The 20,039-nt window shown below is 31.0% G+C and overlaps 2 protein-coding genes across 2 annotated transcripts; both read right to left on the bottom strand.

Annotated features, from left to right (window-relative positions):
• Positions 1 to 2,248: 2,248 nt before the first annotated feature.
• On the bottom strand, positions 2,249 to 3,755 carry LOC143550109 (uncharacterized). Its single transcript, XM_077040836.1, has 5 exons — positions 3,647 to 3,755; positions 3,486 to 3,543; positions 3,069 to 3,195; positions 2,761 to 2,928; positions 2,249 to 2,653 (listed from the first exon to the last, which is right to left on the bottom strand). The coding sequence occupies exons 1-5, from the start codon at positions 3,753 to 3,755 to the stop codon at positions 2,249 to 2,251; spliced, it is 867 nt and encodes a 288-aa protein (XP_076896951.1).
• A 111-nt stretch (positions 3,756 to 3,866) lies between these two features.
• LOC143550105 (uncharacterized) lies at positions 3,867 to 5,376 on the bottom strand. Its single transcript, XM_077040833.1, has 3 exons — positions 5,223 to 5,376; positions 4,981 to 5,118; positions 3,867 to 4,864 (listed from the first exon to the last, which is right to left on the bottom strand). Exons 1-3 carry the CDS (start codon positions 5,374 to 5,376, stop codon positions 3,867 to 3,869), a joined length of 1,290 nt encoding a protein of 429 aa, XP_076896948.1.
• Positions 5,377 to 20,039: the final 14,663 nt, after the last annotated feature.

The following is a 20,039-nucleotide window of genomic DNA, read 5'->3' as shown; positions in this document are numbered from 1 at the left end:
GAATGAGTTATTCTCTAAACCATTTTGGTATCTTACGTAATGAAGATGAATGAAGACCATTCGTTACGGGATATGTAACGAATGACATTCATCTTCTATATATAGGTTGTTATGCCTAAGCTTAATTTAAGTGTTCTTAAAGTTATTTCTAGTAACTGTTACTCTGCCTAATTATCCTCCAAACACTTCTATTAACACTAGGGTATAGACCCGCGTGACACGCGGGTGAAAGAACATGTCACTACAAATAATAAATTTAAACATACGGTCAAATTAAGATAATACTTGTTGCTGGTTTGTTACAAAACTATTATCAAATTACATTATCTATAGATTCAAACTTAAAATTTACAATAACTTAAATTAAACTGTACCAACAAAAGACATTAACAAAACAACTAAATAGGTTCTTGATATTAAAACATCAGTAACATCTTTAAAACTTATACCAACACAAACTTCAAATTCCTAACCACCTGAAACTTTACAAAACAATACAAAAATTCATTAAAATTAATTTAACATAACAACATGTTTAATAATTAATAACATCTAAGGATTGTTACTAAGTCTAAAAAATTGTTGTCAATATCATTCTTTTATTAAATCTATGAACAATATGCAATGTAAAGTATTAATATATTACCTTTTACTTCCTAATCGGACAACAAACTTTCGGAATAACAATCATAATAACTTTGATAGTGTAAAAAGGTCTTTAACATCTACTACTTGTATTAAATATAACAACAATACGTAAAGAGTTATATTTTACCTTAATGTTCGTCATCAGACTCAAAATTGTCGGGAAAATCTTCATAATCACTCTCATAATTAGAACATTCTTCTAACCAGTTGACCTTCGAACTAACCTCAGCTTCCAGCTCAAGATGCGCAAGTTCTTTTCTAGCATTTGCTAACTTTAACACGTCAAGCTCCCTCAACATCACCACATCATCACACGACAATAGTTGTTTCGGCTTAAAATTCTTATACTCTCCATTCTCAAACCTGATAACAACCTTGTTTTGATAAGGGTAAGAGAACCACTCCCTTACATGTTCATAAGGTAAAACCTCTTGATAAAGATCATGAAAGAAATGATGTAAAACATTTATCAAATTTGTTTCTTCTTCACATGGCAAATTCTTCCTAAGACCGATCTGATGTATCTGATGTTTAAACTGATTATCGAACAACATGACTATTTCAATATTATCTTTTTCTAAGGTTGCTAAATTGCTAAATACAAATTGATACTTACGGAATACTTTACAAAACCTCCAGTTCATAATCGTTGTCATTATTGGAGTTTAGGTATGTTGAGAAAGTTAGTATTGTTAAAGAAGAAGAAGATGAAGAGGATTAAAATGGAAAAAAAGAAAATTGATATAACAAGTGACGGTTTTATTGTTCCAAGAAAATTAATGATGAAATCTATCTAGTTATTATAATGTATAGTTAGCCTATAGTTAATAATATTTAATTAAATAGTATGATAAATATCTTAAATATTTTACATTAAAAAGGTAACTTATAAAACGAATTTTAAAAAAACAGGTTTATATCCAGAAATTTGTTTATAATATTAAAAATAACATATTATTTATAATTAAATAAAAAATGAAATATAGGATACCAAAAAATATTAAACAAAACAAGTTAAGTACAAATGTTGTAAAGTATAAAACAAAATAAATTACATTATAACCCTTACATTTATTATGAGATTCCAAATTGAATTACATATGAAATTTAAACAATTAACATTCTATGTTTGCAAAAATCTCCTTGTAAACAACATTTGTTGGTTTATTTATAAGCTTTGATTCTTTGTCGAGTATCACTAACTTAATACCATCTCTAGTCTTCACTCGTGACAAAAGCAACATAAAGCTGACCGTGAGAAAATACTGGATCTTTAAGATACAATCCAACTCTTGACAATGATTGACCTTGACTCTTGTTGATTGTCATGGCAAAACATACGGATATAGGAAACTGTCTTCTTTTTAATTTGAACGGAAGTTTCTTATAGAGTGTGATATCCGATATTCATACCAGAGACAACTTTTGCTTCAATTACACGTCTACCGAGACTAACAACTTGAAGGTGCGTTCCATTTCATAGACCCTTTTTATGATTAATATTCCTTAATAGCATGATGGGAACACCAACTTTAAGAACTAACCTATGATTAGGTATTCCTGACATCTTTAAACCATTTAACAAATCAGGGGAATACAACTACGGATCAACAGCGTCGGAAACGTCTTCAGATTCAGCCAAACTATCGGAACTTAAATACTGGACTTCGTCACTAGGAAAGAGAGCTAACATACGTTCGTTAATTTCTTGAACCACCTCATTCAAAGGTGCAAGCAGTGCGCGGTCCTGAAAGTAAGTAAGTTCGTTGAATCTATCTAATATATCAGAATATACAAACCTTATTAAATCACCAATGGAATCAACTGAGTTCAATATCAACAGATCATTTGGAATATAAATAACCGACTCTCCGTCATTTGGACCACCGAGTGTTCCTTGACCTATGTCTAACAGCCAGTCCGCAAACTCTTTGATGTTTTCAACTTCTGAAGATCGACATCCAACTAAAAGCCTCATGTTCTTAGTTAGTTTAAGAACCTTACACTTAGACCAGATATAAGAAGAATTGATGCAAGCATTGACACATTCACTTCTGGTACCATTAGTTACAACGGCAAAATTTGACAAAAATCACCACCAAAAACAACAACCTTACCTCCAAAAAGTGCTTCGGAAGTATTTGCAGAATCACCATTCATAACATCGTTTAAAGTTCTGTCTAAAGCTTCAAAAGCATGCTTATGAATCATTGGTGCTTCATCCCAAATTATCAAGCTTGTCTGTCTTAATAACTCATAGACGTCGGTATTTCCTTTAACCTAATTATAAGAAAAAAGAAAAAAATAAATACATAGCGTAACCTTACTAAAGTAAATTATATTCGAATAACAAATACAATGATATATAATAAAAAAAACTAATAATATTAAAAGTAACAAAAAGTATTTTGTAATATTACCGGACAGATGGAATCTTCTGTCAAATTAATGGGTATCAAAAATCTAGAATGTGCTGTTCTTCCACCCTCCAACAGCAAAGAAGCAATCCCGCTTGAAGCAACATTCAACACAACGTCTCCCTTTGCCCTTATAGATGCAGATAATGTCTTTCATAAATAAGTTTTTCCAGTACCACCGTAACCATACACAAAAAACACGCCAACTTTTTTATAAACCAAAGCGTTCATTATTTCATTATAAATCCCTCTCTGTTCATTAGTTAACGAATCAAATAGATGATTAAATTCGTTATTCATGGTCTCTGTATCATATGAAAGCTCTTCCACCATCAACGGATTAGTTTCTCTTGAAATTGTTCTATATCTGGAAAAGGCATTTGTTGATGTCTTCTAAGACTTGAGTTGTTGAAAATTAACAAAAATTCAATTTCCAGGAGTGCTAAGTTTTTTAGCTGCTCTTCATTAAGAATCAAACCTGAAATAAAATTAATAAACAAATAAAATTAATATAATATAAAAATTAATTGATGTTAGATTTCTGGAATAATTGAAAAGATTAAAATAAACATAAATCTTACCAGGGTTGTTTTGATCTTTTTGTTGTTTGTATAGAATACCGTCAACTAAAAGTTGACAAGCACTTTCCCAAACAAAATGAGGTCTAGATAAACTATAAGTAATCAACATTGTAGCAAATAAATTCCTTAAATAATATCCGGTAGAAGTGTGACTTGCTTCTTCAATTGCTTCTATGTATTCCTTATCAACATCTAAAAGACCTCTTTTGTAACATGCATCTCAAAAAGATTCACACACAACTCCATCAACTGTTCGAATATCTTCAAAACATTGAGGCCCTTTAACCTTATTTAATAATATTCTTAGATAGTAAGCTTCGTCGAATGCGGCTGGAACAGCATGAACTCTACCGATTGCAAAACCCCTCGGCCGAGGTTCCCATTTACGACATTGTTTTTTCCAAACATACTTTGTTGGAAACTCAGTATATGTGAGAGTCTTTGCAAGGTCATACTTCTTATTACACTCAAACCAACCAGTAAACATGGAAGAAGCATTGGTTGTTTTGTTTAAAATATCTTCAATATCTTTGTTAGCACCATATATTACGTGCTGTTCACCGGGTAAATGAAAAGCAAGCCTCATAACAGACGGAAACCTATAATGCACGTCAAATCCGAATATCCTCCATACAGCCTCGCATGCAGACACATATCTGCAATCATAAAACCCTTTGATTTCATCTAAATTAGGATCTTGGTTATCACCATTTTTATTTTGTACAAGCGAAATTGTTGCTCGGTCTGGACCCATATTAATGTATTTAAACAAATACTTTATAGATCCATCTTGATTGCACCACTCAACGTTAACATGTGCTTGAAATTTCTTTAATAGTGTCTTGTTGTATGGAACGACAGTTCTGTTATCCATCATTATATCTGACTTAACAACATATTGACCGTTATCTCTTCTTTTGTATACCGGAAAACCGTTTGAATCAACAGCTGTTTCATCATTAAAAAGTTTAGGAAAATTTTTGAAGCATCTTTTGTTTACCATGCAGGTGCACTTTGGGTTAGCATCACCACATGGACCGTGAATCATATGATCAGATACAAGCTTGTATAGGTCTGGATCACTGTCTTTGTTTGGTATTTCTGCAGAAATAAATTTATCTACATCTTTTGGATTATGAATCTTGCTACCCGGATGCAAAAATATGAAAATATGGGCATGCGGTAGACCCCTTTTTTGAAACTCTATCGTGTAAACAACTGCAATAAAGATAATAAAAGTTAATACTCAACAACATATAAATATTATTAACATTTATAACATACAAGTAGGTCTTCTATTATAATTGTATATTCATAGAATTAAATAAAATTACCTGCTTGAACCCTTCCAAACAAAGACTTATCCTTCACCAATTTTATCATTGCATCAAGCTTGACCTTGAAAAGATGACATAATATATCAGGTCTATCTTCCGAGTTTAACTTTGTATCCTTAAGAAATCTTTTAACTTCTGGCCAATTGGGATTATATGTTATGGTTATGAAAAAATCGGGATAGCCGAACCATCTACAAAGACACATAGCGTCTAGATAATTTTCATCATATATCTTGCACCGCCAGTAAATGAAGATGGTAGAATAACACGTTGACCAGCCGTTGAAACATTATTATTTCCAACAGCTTGCATACCTCGTAAACTTTGGTAAGTATCGCACCTCAGTTCATGTTGTTTACCTCGTATAAAATGTAATCTTTGAGCCTCAATCATCGTATATTTATCAACTAAAATTTGCTAAAACAAACGCCTACCATTTAACATGGTTGAAAACGTATTTGGCCTATCTTGAATACGATAAGCAAAAAACTCACGCATTGTAACCTTCTTGCGTGCTGCGGTTGATGAAGACGAAACATTCTTATGAAGTATATTAACCTGATAACCATCCTCACCAAAAGGATGAAATAACGGGTATTGAAGAGGTGCATAAAATGGATGAAGTTCACTGATACGCTTTAACGAACCAGACTTATTTGTAACAATTATATCTCGGTTGTCAACAGCGTCACCAATATCGCCAACGATTAAAGCAGCAACTTCAGAAGTGGATGGTAAGTTATATTGTCTGGCATCATGTTGTCTTGTTCCAATAATACGCAACTTCAAATCAAGTTGTGGGTTTTCTTCAAAACAATCTCGTACCATTCGATAAGCTTGGACCAAATGATTATTTGAATCTAACACTGTCTTCAAATAATTAATAATATGTTTTTCTTGGTCATCGACCTTTGAATTATTTTCACTGCCAATAAAAAAAATTTATAGTTTGATTAAACACAATAAAAATTAAACTAAAACAAAAATATGATAAATAAAGTAGAAGAATATTGTTAAGGTATTTACCCAAATACACGTTGACGATTTGAAATCTCGTTTTCCGTGTTATAAATGTAAAGTTGAGAAAACTGTGCTTTACGTCCTTCTAACGGTGAAAGACTTCCTAAACAATGATAGTTTTCACCGCTAAGTCGAAAAGTATAAGGTGCATTGCCTCTATCTATGGAATGGTCAATCTTTCCTCCCATAGACGTAAACGTAAACATCGAATTGAAACGTCTAATGTTTTTCAAGAAGTACTTGCTGATGGCGGTTTCACCACGAAATAATTGAAGATAACTTTCATCTGGTTGTCTAATATCGGGAAGTTCGACTTTTCCATTATAAAAACAAAGGGAAAAAGCTCCTTCTTCATTAGGATTGCTTGGTCTGTTAACTTCGGCTTTCCACAACAATGCATTGCAACTTGGACCCATAATGGATTGATTTCCATGATCAAGATATTCTACACAATAATATATCATGATATGTAGTTAATTCGTGTAGATAAACACATAATAATTGATTGAAATAAAAATAGGAAATATATACTATACCTGATGATATTCCTTTATAAACATCTAAAACATTTTAATAACCAACAAATGTTGCATGTTCACTTCAATCAGCCATAGGTATAGGTACTATAGGAGTTCTTTTTCTTGACCTTCTACGAACGGTCCTAGATGACTCAGGAATATCATCAACACAAGACGCGTTTGATCCTTCGTGAACATTACTTCCAAATATACGACCTGTTAATAATTAAATCAATAAAAGTAATTATAAAGGTAGTAAAAATTATTCCGACAAATATACATTTCAAAAAATTAGACAACCATTAACATGTAAGTTTTTCATTTATTTAAAAAATAAAAAAAAATGATAATAATTCTTATAAGGAAAAAATAATATACCTGAAGAGGTATTTTGTAGACCACTTTTGTTCATGTGAACTGAAGCAGTTCTTTTGGCATCTAAAATTGATCTTCTTTCTTTCCTTTTGGACGCAGCAGAGATCAAAAATGTTGTACATGTTTCAGGATCTTGAAATTAAAGGTAACAATATCAATATTTAAGACTAAGCAAGTGTTTAAATCCAATGAATAAATTTAAAGAGTATATGTAGTTATGTGAAATAAATTTAAATACTTACCGTTGTTTACTACATTTGAAGTTGTTGATGGAGACACATTCTCCTTATTAGATTGTAAACGCGTTACTTGTGTTGACGTGGTAATATTTCGCAAAGTGTTGAAGATACGATTAACTGTATCATTTTACATATTAAACATAAACATGAGAAAGAATAATTGATAACCAAAATATATAGTGAACAAAAATTTATTAACATACCAGGGACACAAGAATTTAGGGAGGAATGTGTTGTATGCGGATTAGAATTTGCAAGAGAAGATAAACGGTGAATATTGTTTTCTGAACATAAAATCGGTCTATTAGAACCACCTGAATTAAATACAGTAAAATTTAGTTTTCATTTCCAAAAATGTTTTGCTATAAAATAATAATGTATTAAACTTTACATACTCGGGATTTGGTTGGCGTTGTAATTTGAAAACTGATTTCCGTTTAAATGATATGGTAGCGTGACAATCGGTGTTGCTTGATAACACATGTAATTGGTATTATTGGAAATGGTAGACAATGGTGAATGTTGACTTTGGTCTAAATTGATACATAATAAAAATTAATAAATTACCATTATTGGTTACTTAAAAAGAAATATAAACCATATATAAGTGCTTAATTTTAAGAAACAAATAACCAAAACATAAAATACCAGAAGAGTTCTTTTGTACACCACTTTTCTTACTGTCAACTGAAGCAGTTCTTTTAGCATCTAAAATTAATCGTCTTTCTTTCCTTTTGGAAGCCGCATGATTCACAGATGGTGAACATGTTTGAGGGTCTTGAAATTAGAAAGATAATAATATCAATATTTAAGCAAAGTATATAGTATATTTTTGCGTAAAAATTTTTTATATACTAACCGTTGTTTTGTACATTCGAAGAGTGGACATTTGAAGTTACAATGTGGTTTCGGTTTAAATGATATGGTAGATTGAGAATGGGTGTTTGTTGATAATCCATGAAATTTGCATTATTGGAAACGGAAGACAATGGTAATCATTGACTTTGTACTACATTATAAAGATATTATAAATTACAAAAATCACATTAGTGGTTATTTAAACAAAATATAAACAATATAACATTATTTAAGTGGGTATAATAAACTTATATTTTATAACATACCAACGTTAGTTAGCTTATTTTGAGAAAATGAAGAACTTTCTTTTTTCTTTTATTTTTGGATGTGGACATGTTGAAAAAAAAATATAGCAGACAAACCTTACACGTAATGTAAGCCGACTTGAATGAACCCTACGATAGAAACATGGAGTATTATAGAATAAACACTCAAAATACCATTAGATAACATGACTCTAAATGAAACTCATTATCATTTAGAAATAGCGGAATAAAGTATATATATATACGGATTTTGATTAATGTTTTAATAAAGATTAAAATGTAAAAACCAAACCGGGAAAATATATATTTGTGAAATAACCACAAATTTACATAAAATATTTGTTAAACATACATTGTGACAAACAATCATCGAACTCAAAATCAATGAAAAAAGTTTTACCTAAACTGTTTGAACAGAAGATACTTAACTTTTTTTCCTGAGAAAGAAAGGTATAACAATAATCCAAAAGAAAATGGTTGGCCTTTGTTTGATTGTTCTAGATTAGAATGATTTATATATAAAAAATAATAATGTAATTTATATTAATTCTAAAGGAAACAATAAGGTAAGTTAGATATTAAGGAAAGTTTATTTTAGTAGGGTAATATGATCATAATTAAAAATATATATGGACCAAAATAACCAAATTTATGATGTTAATATGTGACTATATTTTATGATATTCTTGATATTATTTTGTTACTATTTGTGATTACATAAGTTATAAGTATTTGTATAAAAAAATAATAATAATAACAATAATAATAATAATAATAAGATTTTATAAAGTCATAATAGAAAGCATACATAAACAAACCTAAACAAGTTATTTGGTTACAAAAGCATATGGATAAACATAAAATATACACCCTAGTAGAAAAGTGAGGGACTAAGAGTTAACGTTTAAACATCAAAAACAACCCATCATAATTAACCACCAACATGAGTGAGTATCAACGAATGAGTAGCGGCGTTGTACTCGAAAACAGCTAAACTTCCAATCTGAAGACCATTCGAGCGAACAAAATCCAGCCAATGTTGAACCCGATACCTCTCATTATAACCATTGAGTTCAATAGCAATTTCAGTCTCGACATCAACACCATTTGGATTTATTAACATCAAATCTGTTTCAACATCCAACTTATTGTTCCGTGCAAACTCAACTGGCAAACGCTACAAACAAAAATATAATTACAAAGTTATGTTACTAAACTGTAAGGCCCCGTTCCCGGAAGCCCTACTTTATCGTCGGATTTACTCATAAACACAGTTCTACAAATCAGGGTTTATTAAAACTTTCGCGGAATATAAAATCGTAATTGTTTATTACAAAACATTTAATATTTTCTTTAAAATCATATAATAAATCATCATATTAAAACATCATTTCTTCCATCTTCAAATGCCAGCCGTTCGATCCATGCCATGTGCCAACCTCATGCTAACTCTTTAATCATATTCACCTGTGTGCATACTAAAAGTCAGCTACGCTGAGTGAGTTCTAGTTAATCAGGCGACATACAATACATACACATATCTTACATACATACGCATCTTATCCTTGTATAATTATCCATAAGAGGATGTCACATAATATCTATTAAAAGAACTATTACTATTACCCTGTTGTTTATATTCTTCATAGAAGGACACTCTATATATATATATTCTCCATAGAAGGAACATCCTATATACTTCCATAGAAGAAACACTATGCTTTCCATTAAAGGAACACTATGCTTTCCATTAAAGGAACACTATGCTTTCCATCAAAGGAACACCGGGCTTTCCATTAAAGGAACACTATGCTTTCCATCAAAGGAACACGGGGCTTTCCATTAAAGGAACACTATGCTTTCCATAAAAGGAACACTCTGTATATTATCCGTATAGGGAACTCTGTATATAAGTTATCATTTAATATCCATATAAGGAGACCATCATATCTATTCTTGGCAATACATGCAATATCCGAAGATCGTTCACATATCGACAAGAATTCATCCCTTCATTACATACAATATCCATATCTTTATTTATAACCTAATGGTACATGCAATATCCGAAAATCATTCACGTACCGACAAGCAATCATTCATACCATACACATATATCACATAGGGCATACACTTATCACTTAGGATAAGTGTATTGACTGATCACATCGAGTATGCACACATCCCCGAAAACATAACAAGGAAGTGGGGCTAGAAACTCACCTGAATGTGGTTACGTTCACCGTTAATGGTAATCCCTTTCTTGAGATGTGCATGACTAACTGTATAACAATTACACGTATCAATTAACTATTACTACTCGTATCGTATTTCTATCTTTATTTAACCCACAACGAACGGGGGTCCGGGGGCAGCTCCCCTAGCAGCGGGGTTCTAGAGGCGGCAGCCCCTAGCAGGGTCCAAGGGGCACATTTTTCACTAGGATTTTAATTTATTTTCTAATTCGTTAACTCATTCCTCATAACGAATTAAGCCTGATTCGCTAACTGATTCGTTACCGAACTTAACTTACGCGAACTTAATTGTAAGCGAACTTGTATACCAGCGAAGTTATGTACAAGCGAACATGTTCATGAGCGAACTTAGAGTGGCGAAGTTGTTCAGCAACGAACTTAAACCTCAGCGAACTTGGTTTGGCGAACTTGGCCCGGCAAACTTGGCTTGGAGAACTTAGTTGCAGGCGAAGTTGCCCAGCCGCCGCCTCTATTCGATCTTAATCCTCCATATTCATCTATGTTCTAACGTGAAATTCTAGGATATGGTATTTAACTAACCCGTGATCATTCCTATGGTTGTTTTTGAATATGATTTGACCCGAAAACACGTAAAGTTTGGACCTTTAAGCTCAAAAACGTTCAATACAAGATCTACGGTTTATCTTAAACGAACCGTTTATGTTCGCGGGTTCGTTAGGTTCGTTTTAGCATCAAGTTCGCAACTTTACGTTTTATTTATACCCGATCTATTCTCGTTTTAAGTTTCAAGGCTAACCGATTCTAAAAACATAAACTTTAAAGGGTCAAGAACATACCTTTAGTGTTCGTTTGGATCTCGTTTAACTTGTTTACGCACTCTAGATCTTGTATATAGCTCGCGTAATAAAGATCTAATACAAACTAACGTTCGTTTGGCCTCAAGTCCCTCCCGTCTCTCTCTCGGCCGTGTATAGGGTGGTGTGTGGTGTGTGTTTTGAGTGTGTAGAGGATAAGATGGAAAGTGTGAGGATTTAGGGTTTTAGGATGGTTTAGGGGATATTTATATCTCTTAAAGCCCATGGACCTAAGGACCATTCCCTTAATCCATCTTAATTAGTCCAAGTCCATGATCTTTTCCCTATTAGGTGCTAGTTAACATTATATAACACACGGCAATTTAACGAAACTTTCTTTATTTAATATTATAATATTTGGGATGTTACATAAACAATCCATAACATTACATTAATATTCATGTATAGTATGAGTTTACTTACAAGCCTTTTTCGTACAACCACCTCCAAAATGTTTTCTTCTAGAACATGAGGAACAATAATATCCAAAACCGGCTCATCATCATCTTCCACATCAACATCAACTCCTATAAATATAAATTTAAGTTATCAATGTATTACTAATATAAACTGTAATAAAAATTATAAGATAAAAGAAAATGTAAATAACTACCTTCTAGTAGTAGTTGTTGTTCATTTTCATCATCACTTTCATTGTCTATCACCATTGGAACATAACCGTACTCCGGATGATTCGTCGGACCGTTGTATACAAACTCATCATTGAAATTGACACGTTCAATACCATGGCTATCAAAAATATACATTCTAAATGTCCACGTACCTTGAAGACGTTGAAACACCAAATAATCATTGACAGCCAGTTTACAATGAAAGGACATGTCTTCCCACATACCAGCGAAAGCAAATCTCGGAGTAGTCAGTTTGACGCATTGGATGGTTAAATTCTATAACATTCCATCTGCAGACTGAGCAATGATTTCTTCATACTTTCCAGGCTCTAAACTAAAGTGTTTTTATACCTGATCATCTCTCAATGGCTACAATAAATTATAAATAAAACGAAATAGATTAAACTAATTTTATTATCCACATTTTATTTTACAAAACATATTGTTCACTGTTTAATAAAAAAAACAACACCGTTACTTACAAGATATTTAAGAGTGGGATAAAGAACAACAACATCAAGAACCATGTCATTTATATCTGGACTATATCTAACGTAAACAAATGTCCATTCATTTTCGTTAACGGGAGCAAAAACTAAAACATCTCCAAATATCAAACCATTGTCTTCCACAAATTGATTCCAGCCATTTTGAAAAACAAAACTCCCGTTTATAAATTCAATTTGAATAAACCAATCTTTGTCTTTGTGATACACTACAACCGGGTGCATATTAGAACCTGGCTCAAAAATTCTTTGACAAAACTGATATGGAAGTACCTTAAATAAATATGATGGTAATTAAAATATAATGGAAGAATTAACAAAATGAATTAAATATGTGGTTAATTACAATTTTACAAATACATACCGTCTGTCCATTGGAATTACCATAGAAAATGCAAACCGAGGGAATAACAATCTGTTTTGTCCAAAAAATAAATATAAATTAATAATAAAATTAATATAACAACAGTAAATGATTATTTAATTTATTCCATCGGATTTAGTAATAAGCCCAATGCAAACATCTGTATGCCAAAATCTTAATTAAACATTAAACAAATCCATTAAAACATTAAACAAAGACTAAACAACAAATCAGTTGATATTAACAATCTAATAAACAATCCTGGTTATTTAATCACTAAAATATTACAGTCATCATCCTCAACCATGCAAGGAGATTATAATAAAGTTTAAATAAGTTGAACACGAACTAAGTAAATAGACTTAGGGTTATAACCAAAACATAAACAACAAAACTGAAGATTCTGACTAAAAATAATCTTCGATCACTTTAAATTAGGGCTAAATACATAGGAACAGTTTGAATGAACACAATGAAATTATTAGACAAAATAATACTTACATTTTTCATGTATTGATCCATTTATTAAACGCTTCGAAGTTCTCCAAATCGTTGATTCAATCTATGTTCGTCTTTGCCGACATAAACTACTGAAAAATCGAAGACATATAATTTATTATGATAATTAACATAAAAGTAATTGAAGAGTCGTTAATTTTTAAATTGATTAAAAAGAAATATATGGGCCTAAAGTAATGGGCTATTTCAAATGGATCAACTTAAAAAGTTATACAAATATTGATAAATTATAATATAATTAGATATAATAAATTATAGCTGCTTTTGTAAGATTTAAATTATTTTTTTTTAAAAACTTACTAAAGTTAAAACATGATATATTGTTAAGAAAATATAATTATGTTTAAAGTGTATTTTCTTAACAAATATAACTATAAATTAAATATCTGATAAAGATATATGTATAGAAAAATATATTGTTAATATGTATAATAGAATCTATATTCATTTGTTATTTAAGTTAGTTTTTAAAAGTGTAACACAAATACTAAATAAAAAACATGTTATAGAAAATGTAACAAAATGATATAAATAAGGTGTTACCAAAAAACAAAGTTAAAAAGCACAAATAATTATATTTATAGAAGATGGTGGATTAAATTAAAATTATGTTTATAGAAGATGGTGGATAACATTATTGTAAATAAATTTCACTTGATTAATATAAATTATGTTTGTGTCACAAATTTTATTTAATGACAGAGTCATTTTTAATAGATTTTATATACAACCAAAAAGCAACCATTAAAATAATTAAATACAAACAGAAATTTAACCAAACATTCAATTAAGGATAAATCAAATGAACAACCAACTTCCAAAGATAGTCACTCCAAAAAACAAATGTTTAAAAAACCAAACAGAAAATATCCAAAAGTAATAGAAATACTTAAGATGTAAAACAAAACCGAATAAATTTAAAACCAAAGTTTAACCGTTCACTTAGAAGGGTTCTCCAACTTAGGAGTCAAAATAGATGTAACATCACATGCTTCATTGGTCTTTCCAATCTCTTCAAAACTCTTCGCCTTAACCTTAGTTGCAGCCATGCTAGGTTGATCATCAACTTCAAAAACTTCAACCAACTTTCTCTTTAGTTTGTCGTCAGAAGACGGTGAAACTACCTTTTCCTCACTTGCAAAATCCTGACCATCAACATTTGAATTTGGAGTCTGGTTATCTCCAATATTCAAAAGCTGTTATTAATAAAGTAATCAACATCAGACAATCATGTAACAAATGTTTGTTTCACCTATATATATAAATTTGAATTATAATACTTAACAAATATATATACCTTAACAGAACAGAACCAGATGATTGAAATTCCGACTTAGACGCTCCCAAAGAAACAGAATTAGAATCGGTTTGCTGAAAATTAAAAGGGTAACAAATAATTCAGTTAATGGAAATTACAATAAGTATAAAAAGAATGTAGCATTAAATAATTACCAAACGACTATGCTGCATTTTCTGCAATTCACTGAGAATATTTTTGTCATCAGTAAGCTTGTTTATACCGTAATCCTCCACACTGTTTCTGAAATTGAACTCTGCCACATCGATTTTAAAAGCAAATTTCTTTTATAAAAGAGATTCCAACTCTGCAGGGAATCCAGCATTTTCAACCTCATTCTGTAAAAAAAATAATAAATAAATACTTAAAAATACTAATTGTGAACTATTATGTATAAAAATCTTTAAATTTACTAATTGAAAATTAACCTGCGTTTGAGAATCAATCAATTCAGCTACAGTTTTGTTCATCAGCATTTTAGCATCTCTATCGAAGAGAGTCAACGACACCACCACACCAGTCGAATCTTGAACCCTTATCTTTATCTTGAATCTATATAAATTTTAAATTAGGTTACTACAAACAAAAATAGAATATTGAATATTTTGTAAATAAATATTTGAATTTGTTTTCACTAATTACCAAGGTGTATGAACAACACCTCACACATTCCATCTAACTATTTTGCATTCATATTCAGTTACCCCCTCACCAACATTTTCCATTAGTTTACGGCTACAAGTATTACACCCAATATAATACCACTCTGTATCTGGACATATGGCCTTAATTGTACCAAGGATAATGATATTCTTAGGCTGCAATAGCAAAAAAAAAACAAATTATGCAATATAATGGTTTAAATAGTGAATTTAATAATTAACTTACAAATATAATGGTACAAATATCACAAATGTTAAACAAATCTGTAGCTTTCAAAAACTCATCATCAACAGAAGAGAGCATCTTGACTGGAATCGGCTTACGAATAGAGACATCATTGGCAATCAGCATTTCGGCCAAACTACATATATAAACTTTACACATTTAATACAAAGTATAAGGGCTAAAATTTAAATAACCAAATCTAATATATCAAATAAATTAAGAAAACAAAATAATGTACCTGCTTTGTATTCTTTAATCTCAAATAAGTAGTCATTAATTAACAAACGACTAACATTAGATCCAAAAGAATTGGACACAGACTTTCTCTACAAACATAGAATATTAATGAATAATATAATAGATTAAGTAAGATTAAGGTGCTATGCTTGTATTTCAATTAACTTGAAAACACTAAATATTATTACCTTTACCATCAGAACCAGTGTAATACTTAACCCTACCAAACTGGAGAACAATAACGGCATGTGGTTCATCAAAATGATCAACAACATATTTAGAGAGCTCAGAAGCATAATGATCCCATAGCGTGAGATACAGACAGTTTCCACTAAAATATAAATAAGTGTTCAGAATCAAGATAATGTAAGTTAACAAAATTATTTAAATAAAATATCTACAAACAGTGGTACCTTAAATCACATAACTCCATTTTATGCTTGTTTTTGTCTTTGACGTTTGAAACATTCGTCTTGAAAACATGAAACACATGACCAATTATATCTAAAAGAAAGAATTAAATAAATTAAGTCAAACATTAACTTGAAATCTAAGAATAAATTGAATAAATAATTTCTTTGAATAGTAATAGCAATTTACCAATTGTGGACTTCAAAGAAATTTGTTTATTGATTACTGATTCAAATGAAATCATTTTGAATCCAAACAAACGACTTTCAAAATCTTGGCATGGATTAACATGAGTGTTTGGTCCAAACACTAATTTGTTGGGAGAATCAATAACTTTGTAGTTTGATCCATTTAGACCAACGCTAGGAAAACAATAGTAAGAGTAGAGCTTTCATTCAAGAATCTTTTGAATCGAAAGATATCAAGTTTGTAAACGGTGGCTTAGTTTCGATTCTCCTGTCATTAAAGATATAAGTATTGATTTAATGATATAATGTAGAAAGTATAACATATATACAGATTAATAAATACCGTGTTACCTCTTCATCCATTAAACCAACTCCATCAAAAAATCCTCGTTGACATTTTTGTTATCTTTGATACTCCAAAGCCTCAGAACTCTAACATTAAGAGTTGATGTTGATGTTTTCAGAACATCAATCTCATTTAACATGGTAAAGGTATGATCTTCCATTGACATATGCTTAAAATGAAATATAAAACAGTTAAATAAAGTGGCAGAAAACTAAAAAAAATTATCAAAAGTGTAGAAGCTTACATGATAAAGAAAATACGAATGGGATAAAATGATTATGAAAAATGAATATGTGATTACATATTATATAGTAGAATGTAGAGAGGTTTAATTTTGTTAAACATATTATGTATAGAAAGTTTATTAAAATATAATCGAATATAATCAACCGTATTATATTAAATTATAATATCCAAAAATAACTTATTGTTTCTAAAAGTATAAACATTTTTTAAAGAAATTTGAATTTGAATATAATCATACCGTTCATATATTCTAAATAAAATATTCCAAAAATAAGTTATTGTTTCTTAATATAATATCAAATACGGTTATTTTAGTCAAAAACTTTAAAAATTTAAATATCAAAATAATTAAAGAACATTCAATTCGTAAATTATTTATTTAATTACGGTTATTTTAGTCAAAACTTTCAAAATTTACGAGTTGAAAAGTAAGTCAAAACGTAAACTAATCTTGGAATTAGTTAGGTACATCAATTTTGTAATAAATTTGTAATAAATCATTGCCTAAATTATTTTTGGAACATGAATATTATAATTTAATATGTAATTGCAGGAAAATAAATCAAATAGTGAACGGAAATTGATCAACAATTATAACATAAATTGGAAAATCCCCGGAAACCAATTAAGAATACAATTATGACAGTTGACTACAGAAAATATTTTGAAATTGCCCGCAAATTAAATATTTAATTGGCCGGAATAAAATGATAATCTAAACGGAAATTGGTCGGAAATAAAAACATAAATAACAAAGTGGCCGGAAAACAATGAAGGGTTCAATTATGATTGTTGACTAAAGAAAATAATATAAAATTGACCGTAAAATTTATTTTAACATAAGGTTATGTTATAAAAATTAATTATGAACAACTTCATCGTTTGGCCGGAATATATTCATCGGATGTTATTATAATAATTAAGAATCTAAAGGTGAAAAAATCGTCTGTTAATTACCTTTATCATGTTCACCGGAGAATCGATCTGTTATAAGAAACATCAATTGCGAGAAAATACCTTATCGCATCTGGTATGACAAACCATGAATTGAACGTAAACCAAACGATTGTAGACCTTTCCAAAGATGGAATTGAAGAATAACATGGTGAATAACGGAGAAGGCGGAATACGACGGGCGGAATTAGTGTAGAATAGTAGCGGCGTATTAGGTTTAGCTAAGTTTGGTATGTTCGTATAGAGATTAGAGAGAAAAATGAGTGGTTGAATTGTTTGTGGATTATGGAAAATGGACCGGTTTTTTTTATAGGGTTTTGTGGTTAAGATGACAAATGGCACAATATTAGACAATCTTAGAATGGAAATAAGTTGACATGGAAGCCTAGGTGGACACCCTAGTAGAAGGACATGTGGAAGCATTGTGTTGATTTAATAGATTAGTAAGATTATCAAGTTCTACTAATCGAAAAGGCATATCAATTAACTATATCCTTGGTTCAGTGGATATGACGAATTCTATCTATTGAAGCTCGTCTGTGTTTCTACAATATGGGCGCACGATAGACCAATGAGAATTGGCTAACGCTGTACTCGCACCAAAAGTAAGAAAATCATTGGCCAGACTGTCCAGCCAATCAGGATTTGCTGTCATGCTCAGCCATGACGGGAGAAGCTTCCACGATGCTGGAAAGCTGGCCCAACCTTCTCCCCTTTTCGGCTATAAATACAGGATGAAGTTTAACGGTAAAGGGATTCGATTCCATACTCTCTAACTCCCTAAATATATTCCGATCACTTATCATACTGATTCTCACGCCGGATGGTGGTTACGAGAATTACCCCCCCCCCCTATTCCCCTTCTCGTAACGAGCTAACGATGTTTGGTTTTGCAGGTGTAAAGTCTGCCGAAACCCATCTCCGTTCGCAATAGTATAGTAGATAAGACAGTAGACTGGGCTTACGAGTCTGGTTTATCTATAAACTGATTCCTGGACGAGATATTAGGTTTAATCTTATCCGGTTAAACTTGGTGTTTCTTCAATAGTGTATGTTTAATGAATTATGCCCATGACTGACCATACATGAGTAGAAATGGCTTTGTTTAACTAAAAGCAGCAACTATAACAAAATTAATTACGAGTAAGAACCATGACATCAAGCCACCAAAATTAATTTAAATCAACTGGTTTGATGACTCATTCACTACCTATCTGTATAAAATTCTCTAAAACAAATAAATGGTCAGCTTTAACAAATTGATTGGATGATCATACACACCAAAAAGAATTACTGGTTTCCAAATTGCATGCTTGTCCTTCTCATCGTAATTATGCAAGTCCAATATGGATGACATTAGCATTTAATCTACAACATTATTATAAAATCCTATATGGTGGAGAAATAATAAATATAAAGTGAATTTTGTGAGGAAGGCCGAACTGTGAATTCCACTAACCTTAAAAAAAACAAAAACAAAAAAAAAGCCCGCTAACAAGAAGCTAATGAGCGGCAACAAAAACAACAAAACAAATTACACATCAAACCTTCTCTACTTATCCAACTCTTCAACCCGTCGCCGATAATGTTTTTGATCCTGATGGAAATATCCAGCGATAAGAAGTTGTACGTTATGAGCTCACCATAAACTCCAGCAAGTGACTAGAACTATAGATTGTGCCATCCTTTACTTTATCGAATGACCTGGAATGTGCTTGTGTATATTATTGGAGGAATACCACACCACTTATTTATCTCTTGTCATACCGGTAATGCCAAATAGCATTCCGTAAACAAGTGGTTGACAAACTCCATGCCGGGCCAGCAAGGCATCAAATATCAAGCACAATTACAATCTTGCACTTAATCAAAGCGCCTGGTATCTGTAAACGGGTCATGTTCAATCTCCAACCGAATGTATTCAGATTTAAAGGAAGCCAAGAATTCCAACTAAAAATCTTGCACTTAATTAAAGCGCCTGGTTTCTAGTTGACTTTCCGAAAAATGACTTTTACTCTCTATTCAGTTAAGACAGTTAAGTCTTAACATTGGCCTTAAATCATAGTGCTAAAATGAATGAACATTTTCTGTAACATACATATCAAAGATTGCCCTACAGGTA

The sequence above is a fragment of the Bidens hawaiensis genome, unplaced genomic scaffold, assembly GCF_021521415.1.
Source record: "Bidens hawaiensis isolate Kalapana, Puna unplaced genomic scaffold, B.hawaiensis_p1.1 tig00000978_1, whole genome shotgun sequence".
Classification (NCBI taxonomy): domain Eukaryota; kingdom Viridiplantae; phylum Streptophyta; class Magnoliopsida; order Asterales; family Asteraceae; genus Bidens; species Bidens hawaiensis.
The sequence above is the reverse complement of the archived record's forward strand: the minus strand, read 5'-3'. Positions and strand labels throughout refer to the sequence as shown.

Bases quoted from the DNA above. Each gene is read 5' to 3' on its own strand.
- LOC143550109 (XM_077040836.1), bottom strand. From the start codon at position 3,755: ATGTTGATTACTTATAGTTTATCTAGACCTCATTTTGTTTGGGAAAGT. The intron at 3,196-3,485 runs GTTAATTTTCAA...TGCATCTATAAG, and splicing joins CTCCTGGAAATTGAATTTTT to GGCAAAGGGAGACGTTGTGT. The intron at 2,929-3,068 runs GTAATATTACAA...TCTTATAATTAG, and splicing joins CAGAAGATTCCATCTGTCCG to GTTAAAGGAAATACCGACGT.
- LOC143550105 (XM_077040833.1), bottom strand. From the start codon at position 5,376: ATGATTGAGGCTCAAAGATTACATTTTATACGAGGTAAACAACATGAA. The intron at 5,119-5,222 runs GTGCAAGATATA...CCAATTGGCCAG, and splicing joins ACCATCTTCATTTACTGGCG to AAGTTAAAAGATTTCTTAAG. The intron at 4,865-4,980 runs GTAATTTTATTT...TCTTTATTGCAG, and splicing joins GTTTGGAAGGGTTCAAGCAG to TTGTTTACACGATAGAGTTT.